The 17,015-nt window shown below is 45.1% G+C and overlaps 1 protein-coding gene across 14 annotated transcripts in view; it reads left to right on the forward strand.

Annotated features, from left to right (window-relative positions):
• Cit (citron rho-interacting serine/threonine kinase) overlaps positions 1 to 17,015 on the forward strand; it is a 160,855-nt gene that overhangs the window by 50,188 nt on the left and 93,652 nt on the right. For 12 of the 14 annotated variants that reach the window (XM_048785710.1, XM_048785709.1, XM_048785711.1 and 9 more), the window contains one exon: positions 16,131 to 16,314. The exons of 1 other annotated variant lie outside the window; for it this stretch is intronic. In XM_048785710.1, the coding sequence (XP_048641667.1) occupies positions 16,131 to 16,314 (184 nt within the window). Of the gene's footprint in view, positions 1 to 15,111; positions 15,406 to 16,130; positions 16,315 to 17,015 lie in introns of those variants that run through there. One more of the 14 variants, XM_048785721.1, reaches the window with a different exon arrangement.

Genomic DNA, 17,015 nt, shown 5'->3' on the forward strand with positions numbered 1-17,015 from the left:
TTAAAAACTTTGATGGGTTTTATTGACTCCCAACTCCCAGTGTAGTGGCTCTAAAGACTCACAGAATAGATTTGCTTTAATTTTTTTTTTAAATTTTGGAATATTAAGTTTGTAGAAAAGTCAAAGGATAGTACAACAGTCCCAGCCTACCCTTCACTTAGTTGTCCCTAATGGGAACCCCTTACTTAATGGTTTGACATTTGTCAAAACTAAGATTAATATTTTCATATTACTGTTAACTAAACTTCAGATTTTATTTAGATTTCACCAGTTTTCCAACTCATGTTCCTTTGCTGTTCCAGGGAATCAGTCCAGGGTACCATGTTGCAATTAGGGTGTTTATATTGAAGGGGCTCAGCCTGGCATAGATACTTGGTGTAGCTCAGCCAGGGGCTAGGAGCTTCTCACCCACTGAGGTTCAGGAGAGCCTTTTCCTGACTCTGTAGAGTGGCATGGTGTGAATTTCAGTTGTCTCCTAGCAGATCTTCCCGTTTGCCCTGCCTGTTTGCAATCAGCACAGGGTTTTGTGATTGAGAGCATTGTTGAACTCTGTGCTCTTTGAGCCATTTGCTAACTAGGTAACTCTTAACATAAATTATGCCTTTGTCCAGTCCTGCTTTTCATAAACACATGTGGTGTGACATTATCAACCAAAACACTTGAAATCATCAAGTTTCTTAAGTTCATGGTTGCTGCTTCAGTGCCTTGGGTTCCAGGCTGCTGAACATTTCTGCTTTCCACAATACAAGATGGTCCCTTGATGAAAGCAACATTAGCCTCTCTGCTGTTTCACCCCTAATTCTTCTTTTTCTTGTTGTAACCAATGAAAGGAAGTACTGCTTAACACAGCAGGTAATAATCTTCTGAAACTCATTATCTCAAGAGGTGGTCCTTGCAGGAGGTATAAATGCAATTTAGGAAGGGTCTGGACAGATTTATGAATGACAGAACTAGGAGTGGCTACTGAGAGAAACTAGGACATGCGTTGGCTTTGACACTGAGGTCAGGCAGAGCATCTGTGCCCTTCTAGGTCCTGCTGCTGGGGGGATGCTGTGGGCAGCGCCGCGTGAACCAGGGATCTGACCCACTTGAGGGATACTGAGTCTCCCAGCAAGTGAGAATCCCCGAGATGAGTTGCGGCCACCCCTGTGGGTCTCCAGGTGCCCATCACTCTGATGTTTCGCCCCTAGCCTCACACAAGATTGTGTTTTTGTGGCTTATAGTCATCATTGTATCCAGGCTGCTCTCCAAGTTTCAGTAGGGGGTTTCTTAAGCCCACCAGCTGCTTCAGGCTGTGCCCTTCAGTGACACTTCAGATTTGGGGCGGGATTCTGCTCACACTCTGCTTGAGTTTTCTGGGCTTCTCGAAAGCAGGAGCCAGTCAGAGCCTCTGGGGTCACACCTGCCTTATTTGGTGTATCCTACCTGCTTCTGTCGGTGGAAGAGTTTTGCTGCCTGGTACTCTTTTGTCACATCTTTTTAACCCTGCCCTTCCCCGCAGGGCATAGTGATGTGGCTGGAACCAGCACACCTGTACCTGTCATCCAAGACAGAGAGAAGGGCGTAAAGCGGGGGTGATGATTGTGGGTGATTTCCTCCAACACTTACGGCTGATGCTCTGGGGAACCGTGTTGTGCATTACTCCTTTCACTATTTTCAGAAAGGTACAGTTCCTGCCAATGTATCCTGATTTTTCAGGCCCTTTGTCTTTGTGAGTGGTGAGTGCATGGTGATCCCGTGCTGATGTCACGCCGTGTTGTTGTCCTTCCAAACATGTGTCCTTGTTGTCGTGGATCTTTATTCACTGCCTGGCTCTGAATGGGTGTAGTGAGACCTCAAATGCATACCTTGTGTTTGCTTGACGAACCTTAACCTTAATCGTGAGGGTCTTTGGCTTAGAGGAGAGGCATGCCATGTCGACCAAGCCCCGGGTGACATTCTTGAAAATTTTTGTGTGCAAAAAATGAGCACCATGTAACTTGCCAAGTTTTAAAATGCCAGTCCTTTAGCATGATATGTGGAGAGAGCATCTATTCTGTGCCAGTCGTGTGGTATTCAAGTATATCACACTGTATTGCTTCAGAAAAAAATTCTGTTCAATGTAAGAACTTTATACCCATTTTACAGACATGGATACTGTGGCAACTTGCCCAGGGTTGTATAACAAGTAAGCGAGTCTGGATTTGGGTCAAATTTTGTGCAGTTCAAAACCTGTGTGCTTAGCCAGGCCTGGTGGAACACACTTGCAATCCCAGCTACCTGGGAGGCTGAGGCAGGAGGATTGCAAGTTCCAGGCTAGCCTGGGCAATTTAGGGAGACACTGTCTCAAAATAAAAGACTGGGGGTGTAGCTCCATACTTGTCCAGCATGCACGAGGCCCTGGTGCAAACAGACTGTTCTTTCCGCAGAACCATATGGGCCTTGGCATTGTTATTAGTAATAATGTTTTGATGATGGCAAATAATAAACCATGTCACAATAGAGAGTAGATAACCTCTGGGTCTATTTAAGAACATTCGGAATTGCAGTAGCTTTTGATTCTGCAAGATTTATCTATAGTGTGCTAAGTGCTATTTTAGGTGCTGTGGCTCTACTGATAAGCGAATTTGGACGTGGCCCTGCCTTCATATAGCTTACAGTCTAAGATCCTAACTGGCCCTTTGCTTGAACAGATTCATGGTCTTGTGAAATTGCTGTACCTCAAAGCGATAGGAGGTTTCATGCTTTGTAGATTGCCTGTGGGGTTACTGAACCACATGTGTTTGATTTTAAACAAAACATAGACCATAGACTGTGACCTGTGACCCCTGACCCCTTCTCCACATATCACATCCTGCTAACTTGTTATCCTCCTCGTATCTCAGATTTAGTCTAAGACATGAGGGATCCATGGCCCGTTTCTAGAGTCAGGATTTATAATGTCAGAAGGAACAGAGGAGTCTCAGGGTTCATCTTGTTTCCTATTATTTAGAACAGCGTCTCTCAACATGGGCTCTGTTGACATTTGGGGTCAGATAATTCTTTGTCATGGGGGGTGGTGTGTGGATTGCAGGATGCTCAGCAGCATCCCTGGCCTTTACCCACAGATATCTGTAGCATCTTCCTCTGTGGTTGTGACAACCCACAATGTCACCAGGCACTGCCCAGTGTCAGTTGGTGCCAGTTGAGAACCATTGATTTAGAAGAATTGGCTGGATTGTTACCAGCAGAGATAACATTCTAGTAATCTTAATCCCTCGAGACCACCATGCTAACAAACCGCAGAAGTGTTATCTGGGGTCAGTAGGAACTTCCTACTCAGAGTGTGGTCCATGGACCAGCATCATCAGCATCACCTGGGAACTTGTTAGAGATGCAGAGACTCAGTCCTGCTAAGTCAGAAGCTGCATTTTAATAAGATCCCCAGGTAATCCTGTGCGCATTAGCATTTACAAAGCCATGCAGGAAGAGAAAAATCAGACCTGTCAGTCTTGGAGTTTCTGGCTTATCATTGTGTCTTCCTCATTTTGTTCTGGGCTCAGGTTAGGAGGAGGCTGTTTTTTGGCAAAGGATTCCATGGGTAGATGGGACTGCTTAGAACTGTTGGATTTTATACTATGTTTTTGAGGAATTTAAAGCTTTTTTCCCCCTCTGACTTTATATCCTTCATATCCTTAAATTTGCTGGTTTAACCTAATCTATCTTCTGTATGTGGTGCTGAGGATTGAACCCGGGCCGCACGCATGCCAGGCGAGCACGCTACCGCTTGAGCCACATCCTCAGCCCTAACCTAATCTATCTTCTGATAGCAAAAAGACATTTCATACCTCCCCCACCCTCTCTTCTTTACCATGAGCTCCTGTTCACTTTTAATTACGATGCATTAAGTGGTGTTCATGAATACGTCTATTGCCATGCCATTTATTGAGTACCTACTGTGTGCCAGAGTCTGCAAAGCATATTATTGTCCTGCCTACTTTTCCCAACCCCCTATGAGTTAGGTTTTCTAATTAGTCCCACAGTACATATGAGGACTCCGAAGCCTAAAGAGAGGAGCCCCCGAGGGAAGGTCATGGACTCAGGTCTCTCTGACTCAAGTTCTCTTTGCTTTAATTTTTTGAAAAAGTAGTACATTCTATGGTAAAAATTCAAGTGGTTCAGAAAGTTATACAGTGAAAAATGTCTCCCACCCCATGCCCCAAAGTGAACTCCTGCTGTTGGATTTTTGGTATAGCTTTCTCAAATACTCTGTTAATATAAACACCGGCACGGACTGTACTTTTTCTTTGAACTGGGGATTTAACCTAGGGGCACTTTACCACTTCATCCTAGTCAACTTTATTTTTTATTTTGAGACCGGGTCTCACTAACTTGCTTAGGATCTTGCTAGGTTGCTTAGGCTGTCCTCGAACTTGCAATCCTCCTGCCTCAGCCTCCTGAGCTGCTGGGTTTACAGGTGTGCGCCACTAAGCCGGGCCAGACTATACTCTTAGCAGCGTATTTATACTGCTTTCCAAGATTTTAGGAGTTTTTATTGGCAGGTTATTTCCCTCAATCATTGAAAAAAAAATGGAGGAAAGGTTTTTATAAGACTGTGCCACATTTATCCTTTGGGTTTGCCGCTCTGCTGTTGATTTCTGACAAGCGGCACTCTTCCTCCCAAGTGAAAATCCCTATGGTTTTAACATTCATATTCTGCTTGTTTATTTTAGCATTCTGCCTATAGAAGAGCATCATCTCAGTGCCTTGTGTATTTTGTATGTGTGTTTATTTGTTTTGGGCCTTTTAAAGGCCAGCTTGTTTGGGGATTCCCATCACTTGAGCAGGTATTCGGCCATGTTTCATTTTGTAAGCTAGTTTGGGGAGGATGGAGGTGGACTTCCCTTTGGGGCATGGTTCACCCTGGTGCATATCTCCCCATCAGGGCAGGAGGAAGAGGGGCTGAGGCAGTTTGGGGCACTCTCATGGAGGAAAAGGAGGGTGGAAAGATGGGGAGGCAACAGTAGTGACCGCAGAAATTCAACCCAGGGACACGTAGGCACCACCTGCTGGAACATAAAAAAGGCGAAATGAAGATATGTAGTCAGTAGCTCTTATGGTCTCTTCTGGGATATGCAGGAGAATATTTATGTGCCTCTTGGGGGCTGTTCTGTTTTTAGAGGTTAAGTTACTAAGAGGAGGAAATAGGCTAAAAAGAGCTAAATGTTATGAATTAGGATTATAGGATTTCCCCCTCCAGACCGAATTTACAGGCGGCATCTAGAGATGTTAAAAATATGTAATAGTCCACTTTAGTCCAAGATAAATGGAGAAAGCTTGTTCTAGAAATAATTGCAATATTAAGAAGATAGGAATAAATAAATAAGTAAATGTAGACTGTGGGTGAAGGAAGTATCCGGGTAAGGTAAATTAAGTCAGGATTAAAAGTGAGAACAAAGGTGGTTCTGTTACGTTGCCAGAGGAAGAATACTTAGGGACTCCCCAGTCTCCTTGTGGCCAAAGCAGAAAGGAGACAGTGACCGGTTCCTAGAGCCTTACTCCACAATGATTTGCTCAGTGAAGATCCAATTTTCTGGATACTGAGCTTTAGGAATTTCACCATCGGGTTTCCAATAAATGAGCCCCCTGTGATGAGGTGGACACCATCCTTTCTATATGTGCCCTGGTAAGTTCCACATGGCTGCTTTTTATAGTGCCACTCAGCAGAAGCCAGTGGTTCCAGGCCAGATTCCAGTTGGGTGAATCAATTCCAGTTGAATAAAGCAATGCCTTTCCTGGTAGAAGGTGAGAAATGGGGACTAGGTTTGTTAGAGAGCTCATAAATTGGAGTCTTCCACCCTTAAATTCTCACTCGCTGGAAAACCTATCACAAACAAGCAAGAATAGAAATGATTTGGCCAAAGATTCAAAATTATATTAAACATCTGGGACTCTATTCAGCAGCCAGCTTCCTAATCAATTCTATGAAGTATGGTGATTGCATTTGCACTCATTTTCTGAGGGTGAAGGTTGGATAGGACTAAAGGAGATGGTTGGCGGGAGTCACAAGAGATGAAAGCGTAGAGACAGAGTGGGAGGCCCAGGTGGTTCAGGACTGAGGGTTTGGAAACGATTTCCAGTGTCTCATTTCAGAGGAAATAAACATGGCCAACTCTGTTTATCCCGGGGGGTGGAAAATGCATCTTCAGAGCTGGCAGTTTGAGATCTAAGCCCTCCATTCTGTCCTTCAAAATTCTGACTTATAAAGGACACATGCAGAGAACTGATAGCCAGTTAGGAACCCACTGTGTTCTTGGAAAGGTGGGTTTTCAGTAACCTTCTATGGAGGTCTCTGGTAAATTCCCCAACCTAATGACCTTAGGATGGTGGGCCTTCTCTCATGGACAGGAGGACCTGCCACAGGGCTGCTGGCACTGAGGGTGGTCACTGTCACTCAGCTGAACACCTGCCAAGGGGGGATGTGGGCCCCGAGAGAGGGAGTGTTAAGCGTGGGCCTTACTTGTGAGGCATGTGAGTCCCCCGCCTAGTAAAGCATGGCCCGGTGACATCTGTCCAGCTCTGACGAGTCCCAGGAGCTCCTGCCTTCATGTTGAGTGGGGAGTAAAGGATGAGACTGGAGGTGCTTATCCAATACCCCTGCCTTACAGGACAAGCCTGTGTGGAAGCCCCTTAGGTCAGGAAAGGAGTGGGGACAAAGCAACCTTGGTACACACCAGTGAAGCCATCACCAGGCTTAGAAGAACCAGCATGTCCATCACTCCTGTCCTCTGCTCCTTTTCATCCTCCCTTTATTCCTCCTCATCCCTGTCCCTTGCCCTCAGGGCAACGGCTGGTCTGCTTTCTCTCAGTGTAGCTCAGTTTGTGTTTTCTAAAGTTTATGTCAATTGAACATGTACTTACATCGCCGGGCTTCTTTTATTCAGCGTTGTTCCGAGAGTAACCTGTGTTGTAGATGTGGGGGTATCACACGTTGGTTTCTCTCATTGCTGGGTAGGAGTCCATTGTATGGATGTATCACACTTTATTAATCTACTCACCTGCTCATAGATGTTTGGGTTGTTGCCAGTTTTTTGGCTGTTTAAATATTTAAATAATTAATATTGCAATTATTTCTAGAACATTTAAATAAGATTGCTTTTATCACTAGTATACAGGCCCTGGGCATGTGCATTCATTTCTCTTGGGTAAGTATCCAGGAATGGGATGGCTGATCACACGGCAGCCATGTGTTTAACCTATTAAGAGTGCACCATACTTTCCCAATGTGGCTGTAGTGTTTACATTCCCACCAACAGTGTATGAGAGACCTTCTTCCACATCCTTGCTAACACTCCAATGCTGGATTTAAAGTCACTCATATTTTGGAATAGATTCTGCTGTGGAGATGGGTTTGAATTTCTTCAAAATTAGAAAGTTTTTGGACAGGCATATGGATGTTCATGACATTGACTTGACAAGAAACCTGGTCATTTTCTTTTAGAATACTCTCACATTCTGGATTTGTCTCCTTGTGACTTCAGTGGGGGATGGGGTGTTTGTTCTTCCAGCCCCTGTAAACTGGGAATGCAGCTCCAAAGGTTCAAATACATTCTGATTTGACTTTTTCTCACAAGAATGTCTCATCGGCATTCACTGGCCTAGAATGGAACAATTTGAGTATCAGCAAGATTGCAGTGGCTTGAAACATGGAAGGTATAAACATTCATGAGTTCATAATGATACTAAAAGAGAAATCTCATTGGTCACTCCTGGAGGTTGCTAAGGCCCTAAATCATTACTCGGAATGTTGCTAAATATAGGGAAAGAACCAAGCACTAATCCTGCCTTCTTATTTGAATTGTATGCAGGGCAACCAGAATGTTGATGTGCTCTAATAAACGTAGAAGGATGAAATTAGAAAACCACCATTTTGCAATTTTTTTATGAAATAGTGACCTCAGGCAATGATCATCACGGATGCTGAAACCATTAGGTGAGAAATTGGAGGGATCAGGCTGACATCATCAGAACCCGTGGATCATTCTTAACATCACAAGAGGCGAGACAAGCAGACACTGTGTGCTCCCTAGTGTCATGTGAAATCAAGTCTGATAACATATGCTGGGCGATGTTCATGCCAAAAAAATTGCAAATGAATGTCCAGAAGGCCGTGGATTTATCTACCAATCTACAGGAAACATAGGGGACAGAGAAATGTGTTAAATGATGCTACAAAGAAGTAGTCAGCCAAGTTCAGAATGTGGGAAATTCTGTGAGGATGCTTGATCTAGTTTCTCAAACCAATAAATGGTATTTAAAAAAAAATACAGTTGAGGAATGCTAGAGGTTGAAATAGACACATCAAACCAAACCAGTGTGAACCTTGGTTCAAACAAACCAAGTATAAAGAGTTATTTTGGGGACACCTGGAGAAAATTGAGCACAGGCATGGTATTAGATAATGTTAGGGCATTGTTCATTTTGTTGGATGTGATGATGACACCGTGCTTAAGTTTTTAAAAGCATCCCTATCTGTCAGAGCAGTGACTCTCAAGTGGGAGGGGATTTTGCCCCCTAGGGACATTGGACAGTGTTTGGAGACATTTTTGGTGGTCTTGGGGGGGTGCTGTTGACATGTTGTAGCTGGAGGTCAAAAATGCTGCCATACACCCTATAATACACATACGGCTGCTCTGCCCCCCAATAAAGAATTCTGCATTCCTCATCGTCAGCAGTGCACAAATGAGAAACCCTTGTTAGAGGTACCTCCTGCAGTAATTACAGGTGAAATGATATCATATCTGGGGTTTGCCGGGGCGCTGGCGCATGGCGCACGCCTCTAATCCCAGTGACTTGGGAGGCTGAGGCAGGAGGATTTCGAGTTCAAAGCCAGCAACTTAGCGAGGCCCTAAGTAACTCAGTGAGACCCTGTGACTAAATAAAATATAAAAAAGGACTGGGGATGTGGCTCAGTGGTCAAGTGTCCCTGAATTCAATCCCTGGTTACCCCCCCCCATCCTGCCCAAATCTGTGCTTTTCTCTTAATAATCAACAAGTATGCAAACAAAGGGGGGGATGAGGTGAGAGGAGTAAGAGTGGGCATTGCTAGGTGTTGGAGCTGGGTAATGGGCATCTGGGGGTTCATTCCACTCCCTTCTTTGTTGTGTGTGAAAATCATCATAAAAAGTTAAAAGTAAAATTTTAAAATGTTGGAGAAAAGAATACTAAAGAGATGGGGAGGCATCCAGGCTTGGTGGTGCACACTTGTAATCCCAGCTACTCTGGAGGCTGAGGCAGGAAGGATTGCCAAATTCTAGGCCAGCCTGGGCAATTTAGTGAGAACCTGTAGGCGTGGGGTGGGGCGGGGAGAGCCGTGAAGAATGCAAATGCATTTGCTGCGTTCTTGGCTGTGGCTGATTCCCAGGGGAAGGGGTTGGAAGTGAAACCTGCCAGGCCACTAGTAACAGGTCCTGGGGAATGGAAGCCAATGAACTAGCTCCTTCACTTTTATCTAAATGTGTCCCCAGGGAGCTCTACCCGCCTGAGACACTGGCTATAATCAAACAGGGTTTTGCAGAGACTGGTTGCAACAGGAGAAGTTCCCCTTGAATGTGTGTCTAAGCTCATGGAGAGGCTTCTTTCCATGTTCTGAGGACCCAGACCAAGGCGGGTTGAACAAAGCAAAGCTGAAGTGATATGCAGGCTGGCCAAAGCCCAGTGCAGGAGTGAGGGGAAGCGTCTGGGACTTTTCCCTCTGTGGAAAAACACAAGCTGATTACCAAAAACTTGCCCTCGAGGAGCCTTGAAGGAGGACATGGCTTTTGAGTATGGCGAGAGCCAGAATGAAAACTCCATTGACATCCCCTGAGATCGGCCACTAGAGAGGACATCTGCTTAGCTGTTGGCAGCCAGCGCCCGCCCCCCCCCGCCCCCACAGCATTCTTTAGTTTGATTGATCGAGGCAAACTTTAGTAATGCTAGCTTCCTTATCCATTCACTTTGAAGACAGCATTGTAAAAATTGATCGCCAGCCCAGAGCACCATTATCCTAACATCTCTTTATGATTCTTGGGGGAGTCAAAGAGTTGGGATAACTTTTTTTTTTACTTAAAGCTGTTGCAAACTGGGTCTGCTTTGTGTTCTTTATGAATTTCTTATGCAAGGCATGGTGTGGATGAATCATATCTGATGGCTTCCCACTGGGAGGAGAGAGGGTGCAGGGTGGACCTCAGGCTTTAGATAATGTTACCTGTTCTCTTGGGTGAAATGACTCATGTATATTTACTAACCAACTTATTTGCTGAGCCCCTACCTTACTTTTGGGGTTAGTTCCCAGGAGGCCTCAAACATTGTATATCTTGCTTTTCTTTCCCATTGAAGCCTTTCTCTTTGAGTATTTTGTCATTCAATATTCCTAAACTCTCTGCTCTTGTGTCAGTTGTCAAATTGTGTCACTTATTGCGGTAGCCTGTCTCCTGTCCATCACTGCCTCTCTGTTTCTCTCACCACCTCCTTAGTGTAGGTCCTCTCGTGTCGACTTGCCTATAGACTCCTCTGTTACAGCTTCTAGCCCTGACCTCTTCCTCTCGCCACTGCAATGCCTGTCTGCTATTATGTCTGCCCGTTGGATCCAGGGCTCCACCTTCAAGGTCCTGCCCAGATTTCACTTTCTCTCACTCCCCAGCCTCATTTCCCATGTCACTCTTGGGCCACTACTATTGCCATGGTGGCTTTTCTAAAATAGTGCTCTTTCCCACGTCAGCCCATGAAGATACCTTTTTTTGGGGGCGGGGGGTGGGGGGCTACCAGGGATTGAACTCAGGGGCACTCAACCCCTGAGCCACATCCCCAGTCCTGTTTTGTATTTTATTTAGAGACAGGGTCTCACTGAGTTGCTTAGGGCCTTGCTTTTGCTGAGGCTGGCTTTAAACTCGCTATCCTCCTGCCTCAGTCTCCTGAGCTGCTGGGATTATAGGCGTGTGCCGCTGCGCCTGGCTGGATACCTTTTAACCAACTTTGAGATTCAGTCACAGGTTGGGTGGTGCTCTACCACTAGGCTGCATCCCCTTTTAATTTCATTTTGAGATAGGGTCTGGCTAAGTTGCCCAGTTGGCCTTGAACTTACAATCCTCCTGCCTCAGCCTCTGGAGTAGCTGGATTGCAGGAAGGCACCACCATGCCTGGCTAATTAGAAAATATTTTCTGTTTTTAAAATTAATGTTTGGCATTCTGAAAAACTAAAGATGGGAATGGAGTAACCAGGGCTCAGTGGAGCATGTTAGAAAGAAGCAGAGCCAACTGGGTGAATCCATTTGATTTTTCCTTGTTTGTTTTTTAAAAATATTTTTGAAGATGATAAATTTCCCCCCCAAGGTTTTTAATGAATATCAGTATTAAAAAAAAGGGGGAGATAGAAGAGAGAAAGAGAATTTATAGAAGAGAAATTAACCACAGTTCTTAAAATAGCTCTTTGTTTCTGAAAGCCTTGTTCTGCCATCTATCTTATTGCTGGAAAAAAAAAGAAAAAAAATCCTTAAAACGTTACTTGTATAGCCTTTGCCACTAAGGAGAATATGTCCTGATGTCACCTCAAACAGGTTAACTTATTTAAAAACTATACGGGGAAAGATTTTTTCCCCCCTAGTGGCTTTTGCCAGTGAACCCCAGAGCGTGATGTATGACTTCTTCCTTGTCGTTGGTGAGGGCAGTGGGCCTGTGGCGGAGAGAGCTGATGATCTCATAGCACTGTATCAGGAGATAGGAACGGAGGTACTCATTAACATAGTTTTCAGACGGAACAATCTCGATTATCAAAGCCTCTTCATTTAATTCAAACATCAAATGCCTCTGTGGTCTGTATTATGCTAGGTGCTCTCTTTGTAAGACCCTTATTCAAGCCGTCTAATTATATATTTCCTTATTCAATATTTATTGAGGGGGCTGGGGCTTAGCTCAGTGGTGGAGCTCTTCCTAGCACGTGTGAGGCACTGGGTTTGATCCTCTGCACCACATAAAAATAAATAAATAAAGGCATTGTGTCAATCTACAACTAAAAAACATATTAAAAATATTATGTGTACCTACTATGTGCCTGGTACTACTCTGTATGCTGGATTGCCATATGTACCTCCATCAAAACCAATTGGTATGATTTCAATAACCTATTAAAACCTCACAGCCCCTGCTGTTTTTGTAATGCCATAGGTTACCCAGGACCTTATGAATGCCAGACAAGTACTTTACCACTGAACTACAGCCCAGCCCAGCCCAGTGTGAGATATATATATATATATTTTTTTTTTTTTTTACTTTATTTACTTATTTTTATGTGATGCTGAGAATCGAACCCAGTGCCTTATGTATGCTAGGCAAGCGCTCTACCACTGAGCCACAACCCCAGCCCTCCAGTGATGTTTTTAAAAGAAAAAAAGGGGGTTGGTTGGGTTTATGAGGATCAAAAAGAAACATTTTTTCATAAGGCACAAGGAACCGGAGAATTACTTCCTAAGATAGATGTGATCTCTACTTTGGTAGGTGTTAGACTTGACGGAGCTTTACATAATTGTTTTGAAGTGTGGCATCCAGACTTTAAGCGACTTTGCTACTGTCTCTTGCTGGTCCCCTGTTAAAAGTGTGTTCAGCTATGTGGTTCTTTGTCTCCCAGGCTCTCAGGTTTCCCATCTCTTTGTCATTGGGTGTTGCCTTCTACACAAGTGCTTCTCAATCACAAATCCCTATAAATCACCTGAGGATCTTGTTAGGCTGCAAGTTGTCATTCAGTGGAGTTAGGCCTGAGACTCTGCACTTCTAGCCAGCTCCTGGGCGATGGTGATGCTTCCAGTCTATGGATCACATTTTGAGTATCATGGCTCTATGTGATTTCCTCAGATCTAATCACTAGTTCACTAAGTTTCTCTTCAGCTGTGTCTAACCTGGCTATTTAACATATCTAGTGAGTTTTAAACTTTAAATTCAACAGTCCTTTTCATTTCTGGAAGTTCTGTTCCGTTCAAAAATAAGCTCGGTTCTTTTTCTTTTCAATATTTATTTTTTTTTTTGTAGTTGTACACAATAACCTTTATTATTTATTTATTTATTCATTTTTATGTAGTGCTGAGGATCAAACCCAGGGCTTTGCACATGCGAGGCGAGCACTCTACTGCTGAGCCATAACCCTAGCCCCAAAGCTTGGTTCTTTTTCAAAGAGTCTTATTCTTTTATTCAAATTTCTACTCATTTACATTGGTAATAAATTCAAATTTATTTTATGATCCATTTCAGATTTTTCTTTTAGCTACAGCTTTTGGAGGGTAAATTCTCTCCTTTCTTGTGTCTGCTCCTGTTCTTTCATGGTAGAGAGTGTGTGTGTGTGAAAGAGGGAGAGGGAGACAGGCAGGCAGGCAGACAGGCAGACACCAACCTCCTGTGTGCCCTGGGCTGTGAAAGTGTCCCTGTAAGTCATTTTCCACTTGTGCTGCCAGTGTTCTAAGAGAACAGTCCTCTTGATAATTTCCTGAACTGTGATTCTCATACTGTGCAGGATACTGTGAATGTAGACACCCCACCTGAGACCATGGTTTCTCCTAGCTGCCTTATTTCTTTTCCACTAAAGGACCCTGCCGAGCATCCCCAGCACTTTTTGGAGAGCAGATTATTTTCATTTCCTCCATTTCTCTCTGGCTTTGCCCCTGCATAAATGTGGTCTTGCAAAGCCCTTCTTTTCAGAGTTCCTCTTGCACTTACCTGTCTAGAGGTTGCAACCTACCTTTTCATTTTTGAACATCTTACCTGTTACTAGCTGGAGAATTTCACAATGACTTCTCCTTTCTTTTAATGTGAAAATGATCCAGCCCTCTTTCCAATCTTGACCACATTAAGGTACTTTGAGCATGACGGAGTTTTATGGATGAATCTTATTTTATAGTATAGAAACTCAAAAGTCATAATTATTTCTCGGAGTGTGGCTCCTACCCCTCTATTAATCATACTCCTCACTCAGAAATGGAATTCTATTTTAGTCTCCTGAAGATGAATTAGTATATAGTGGAAAGGGAATTAAGCTTCTGCTAGGAATTAAATGATACGATAGGATTAACATAAACATTCACCTTGATGGGTCTGTGCCTTGCACAGGAGAAAATATTCAGTAGAGATTCTACTGTACCTCACTCCTAATAACTGCAAGATCTGCCATAAAAGTGCACCTCATGTGAGCAATAATAATAATGGCAAAGAGTCTTTATGGGTATTAGCTGTATGCTAAGAGCTGTGCCAAGCTCTTTATATGGGCTCTTTTATTTAAACCTCTCAACACCCCTTTGAAGTAGTTATTCCTATGTTGTAGCTAAAGGCACAGAGAGGTTAAGTGATTTTCCTGGGATCACACAGCCCGTAAGTAGTAGAGCTGGGATTTTAACTCAGATTTTAGTGCATGTGCTATTAACCACTGTGTTCCTAATTAGTGTCAACTGCAAATTTCTCTGCATAAATTTCCTCTCTATCTAAGTTTCCTTATTATGGGATGGGAAACTTATCTTTTTGATCATTATGAATTATAATTTCCCTTAATTTTTTCCTTTCGAAAAAGCTATTGAGTAATTGAACTTGGATTGGATTTGAGCTTGTATTGATGGACGTACACATGGGATATGGGCTGAAGCATTCAATCTAAATTTTCTTCCCATCAGCTAAGTTTTAAAGTATTAAGCATGTAATTCTTACAGGGAAGATTCAAATTCTCTTGAGGCAGCTTGGAGGTGTTAGATAATTTTCTGGTAGTGAACATTTTCCATTTTCCATCTTCCTACCTCTCCCACCTCATCCCAGTGCACCTGAAGCTCTGAGAATGTTCTTTTGCACTTTCCCCAGCAGCCAGATCTCTGCTCATACCCTCACTCCTCCAGGTCCCTTCACCACTGGGTTCCTTCTCAGCATGGTTTCGGATGTTGTCCTGGGGTGCTTTCGAGACAGCCGGAGTTTTTTTGAGTCTGCAAGTGAAAAACGGAGAGCTGCTCCTATCTGGCTTACAGCTTTGTCCAGAAAAGAAGGAGTTAAAAAAGAAGCCTGGGCTGTGAAGGGCTGTGACAACTGTCCTAGGGGGAGCTCTAGCGAGCCCTGGCGGGCAGTGACTCATGCCGCTCTGTCACTCAGATCGGCCAGGTGGGGTTACCGCCAGAGCACGTGCCTCAGAGTGGGGAGCATGCAGCCTGCACTGCGGGGGATGTGATGCCGGCTGGCCACCTGCCCCCCGGCCGGCCCACCACAGACGCCCCAGCCGGCAGCCATAGTAACGCTTCTGGCTGGAGGTACCCCTGGGAGCCCCCGGTGATGGGCAGCCTCCTGGTGACTGATGGACAGGTGTCTACCTCCCTGAGCGGGAGAGCTCAGTAGGTGGCAGGGAGCAGAGAGGATGTGGTGCACCCTAGCCAGGAGTCATGCCGTAAAGAGGTAGGACCCGCGCCCAGCTGCCCCTCTGTGCACCCACCCTCCGCGCCAGGAGGAACTTTACTTGGCTGGTGTTTCATTATGCTGATTAAACTGCAGTGGATTCCAGGGGCATGATTGCGCTGGGGAGGAGGGGTGATGAACTTAAAAAAAAAAAAAAAAGTGGTTCTTGAGATCTCCTAGCAGACTCCTCCAGAGATGAGTGAAGTCCGCTGCGGTGGTATCCAGCCTGAGTCTCAAAACCTCCCAAGTCCCCTTTTCTGTTCCTTCCTCCTCTTCTGGTTAATCCACGATAGAGACTTTCCATCTGGTTTCACTGATCAACACTCGATGTTAATAACTCAGACCAGGAGAGACTAGGTAGGGTTAGGTCACCTGGCACCAGCCAGCTGATGCCCCACCAGCAGCCTTCTGGAAATGTCAGGCAGGGGCTCTTGTGAGTGGTCCAGCACTTGTGTGGCACTGGGTGACCTGTTTGAGTTTATTCTTCACTTTGCCCCCGCCGGGGAGGCAGCCTGTCTGCGGGTCGGTGGCCATGTTGGCAGGGAAGGGGTTAATCTCTTGTTGCTGTAGGAGCCAGGCTGGGTCTGCTGCGAGGAGCTAGATTGAAAGCAGGCGCTGCAGTGCTGTCGCCAACGCCGAAGGAGTCAGACGCTCTGCTCCGCAACAGTGTGGAAGCCATCTGAAATTTTTTTCTCTCCCACCTCTTCTTGTTTTTCTTTAACCAGCGCCTCCCCCCTTCGTCCCCACCCTCAAGTCTGATGATGACACCTCCAATTTTGATGAACCAGAGAAGAATTCGTGGGTTTCATCCTCTCCGTGCCAGCTGAGCCCCTCGGGTTTCTCGGGCGAAGAACTGCCGTTTGTGGGGTTTTCATACAGCAAGGCACTGGGGATTCTTGGTAGATCTGAGTAAGTGAAAATTGGACTTCCTGGGGGACCTGCATTTGCCTGCACGGCAAACAGAGCCAAAGGTGGTGGTGGCAGCGGTGGCGGTGGGAGGGTGGGGGAGTGCGGCGGAGGGAGGCTGGTGATCTGTCTGCATTTGGAGAGCAGGCTACCTGTTTGGGCTTTGGGGGGCTAGACTGTTAATATCCTCACTTTGCAGCCTGTGAGGTGCCTGCTCCTGTTTGTGGCATCATCATTGTGAATTCGTTACTTTGGGCTAGTTTTCCAGTCTTTGGTCGGTCGTCTTTAGTGAGGAGGAGAGAGTGGATTTCTAGCAGTGCAGATTTTTGGTCAAAGGGAAATCGTGCAGGAGTTAAGACGAGCTGCCCATCTCTGTATCCATCATCTCTATATCTGTCTGTCTCGAGTGGGTGGATGGTTGCTGTCTTGCCGTATTGACAGAATCCTCCAAACTGTGGCTCCTGAGCTAAAGGTTTCCTGATGGGTTTAACTGAGCTGCAAGTGGCTGAACCAGAGCTCTAACAGAGAGACGATGCTCGGCTCCTCTCCAAGTATGCTGCAAGATCAGGGATCTGGCAGCTGAGCCTCTGAGCCAGGAGAGCACTGGCGGCCAGAGAAAGCCCCGTCAGTGGGAGCCACCAGGAGAGAGAGTGATGTAGCCGAGTCACTGATTCACAGAAACTGGGCTTCATGAGGGCGGGGGG

Source organism: Marmota marmota, unplaced genomic scaffold (assembly GCF_001458135.2).
Source record: "Marmota marmota marmota unplaced genomic scaffold, marMar, whole genome shotgun sequence".
NCBI lineage: Eukaryota > Metazoa > Chordata > Mammalia > Rodentia > Sciuridae > Marmota > Marmota marmota.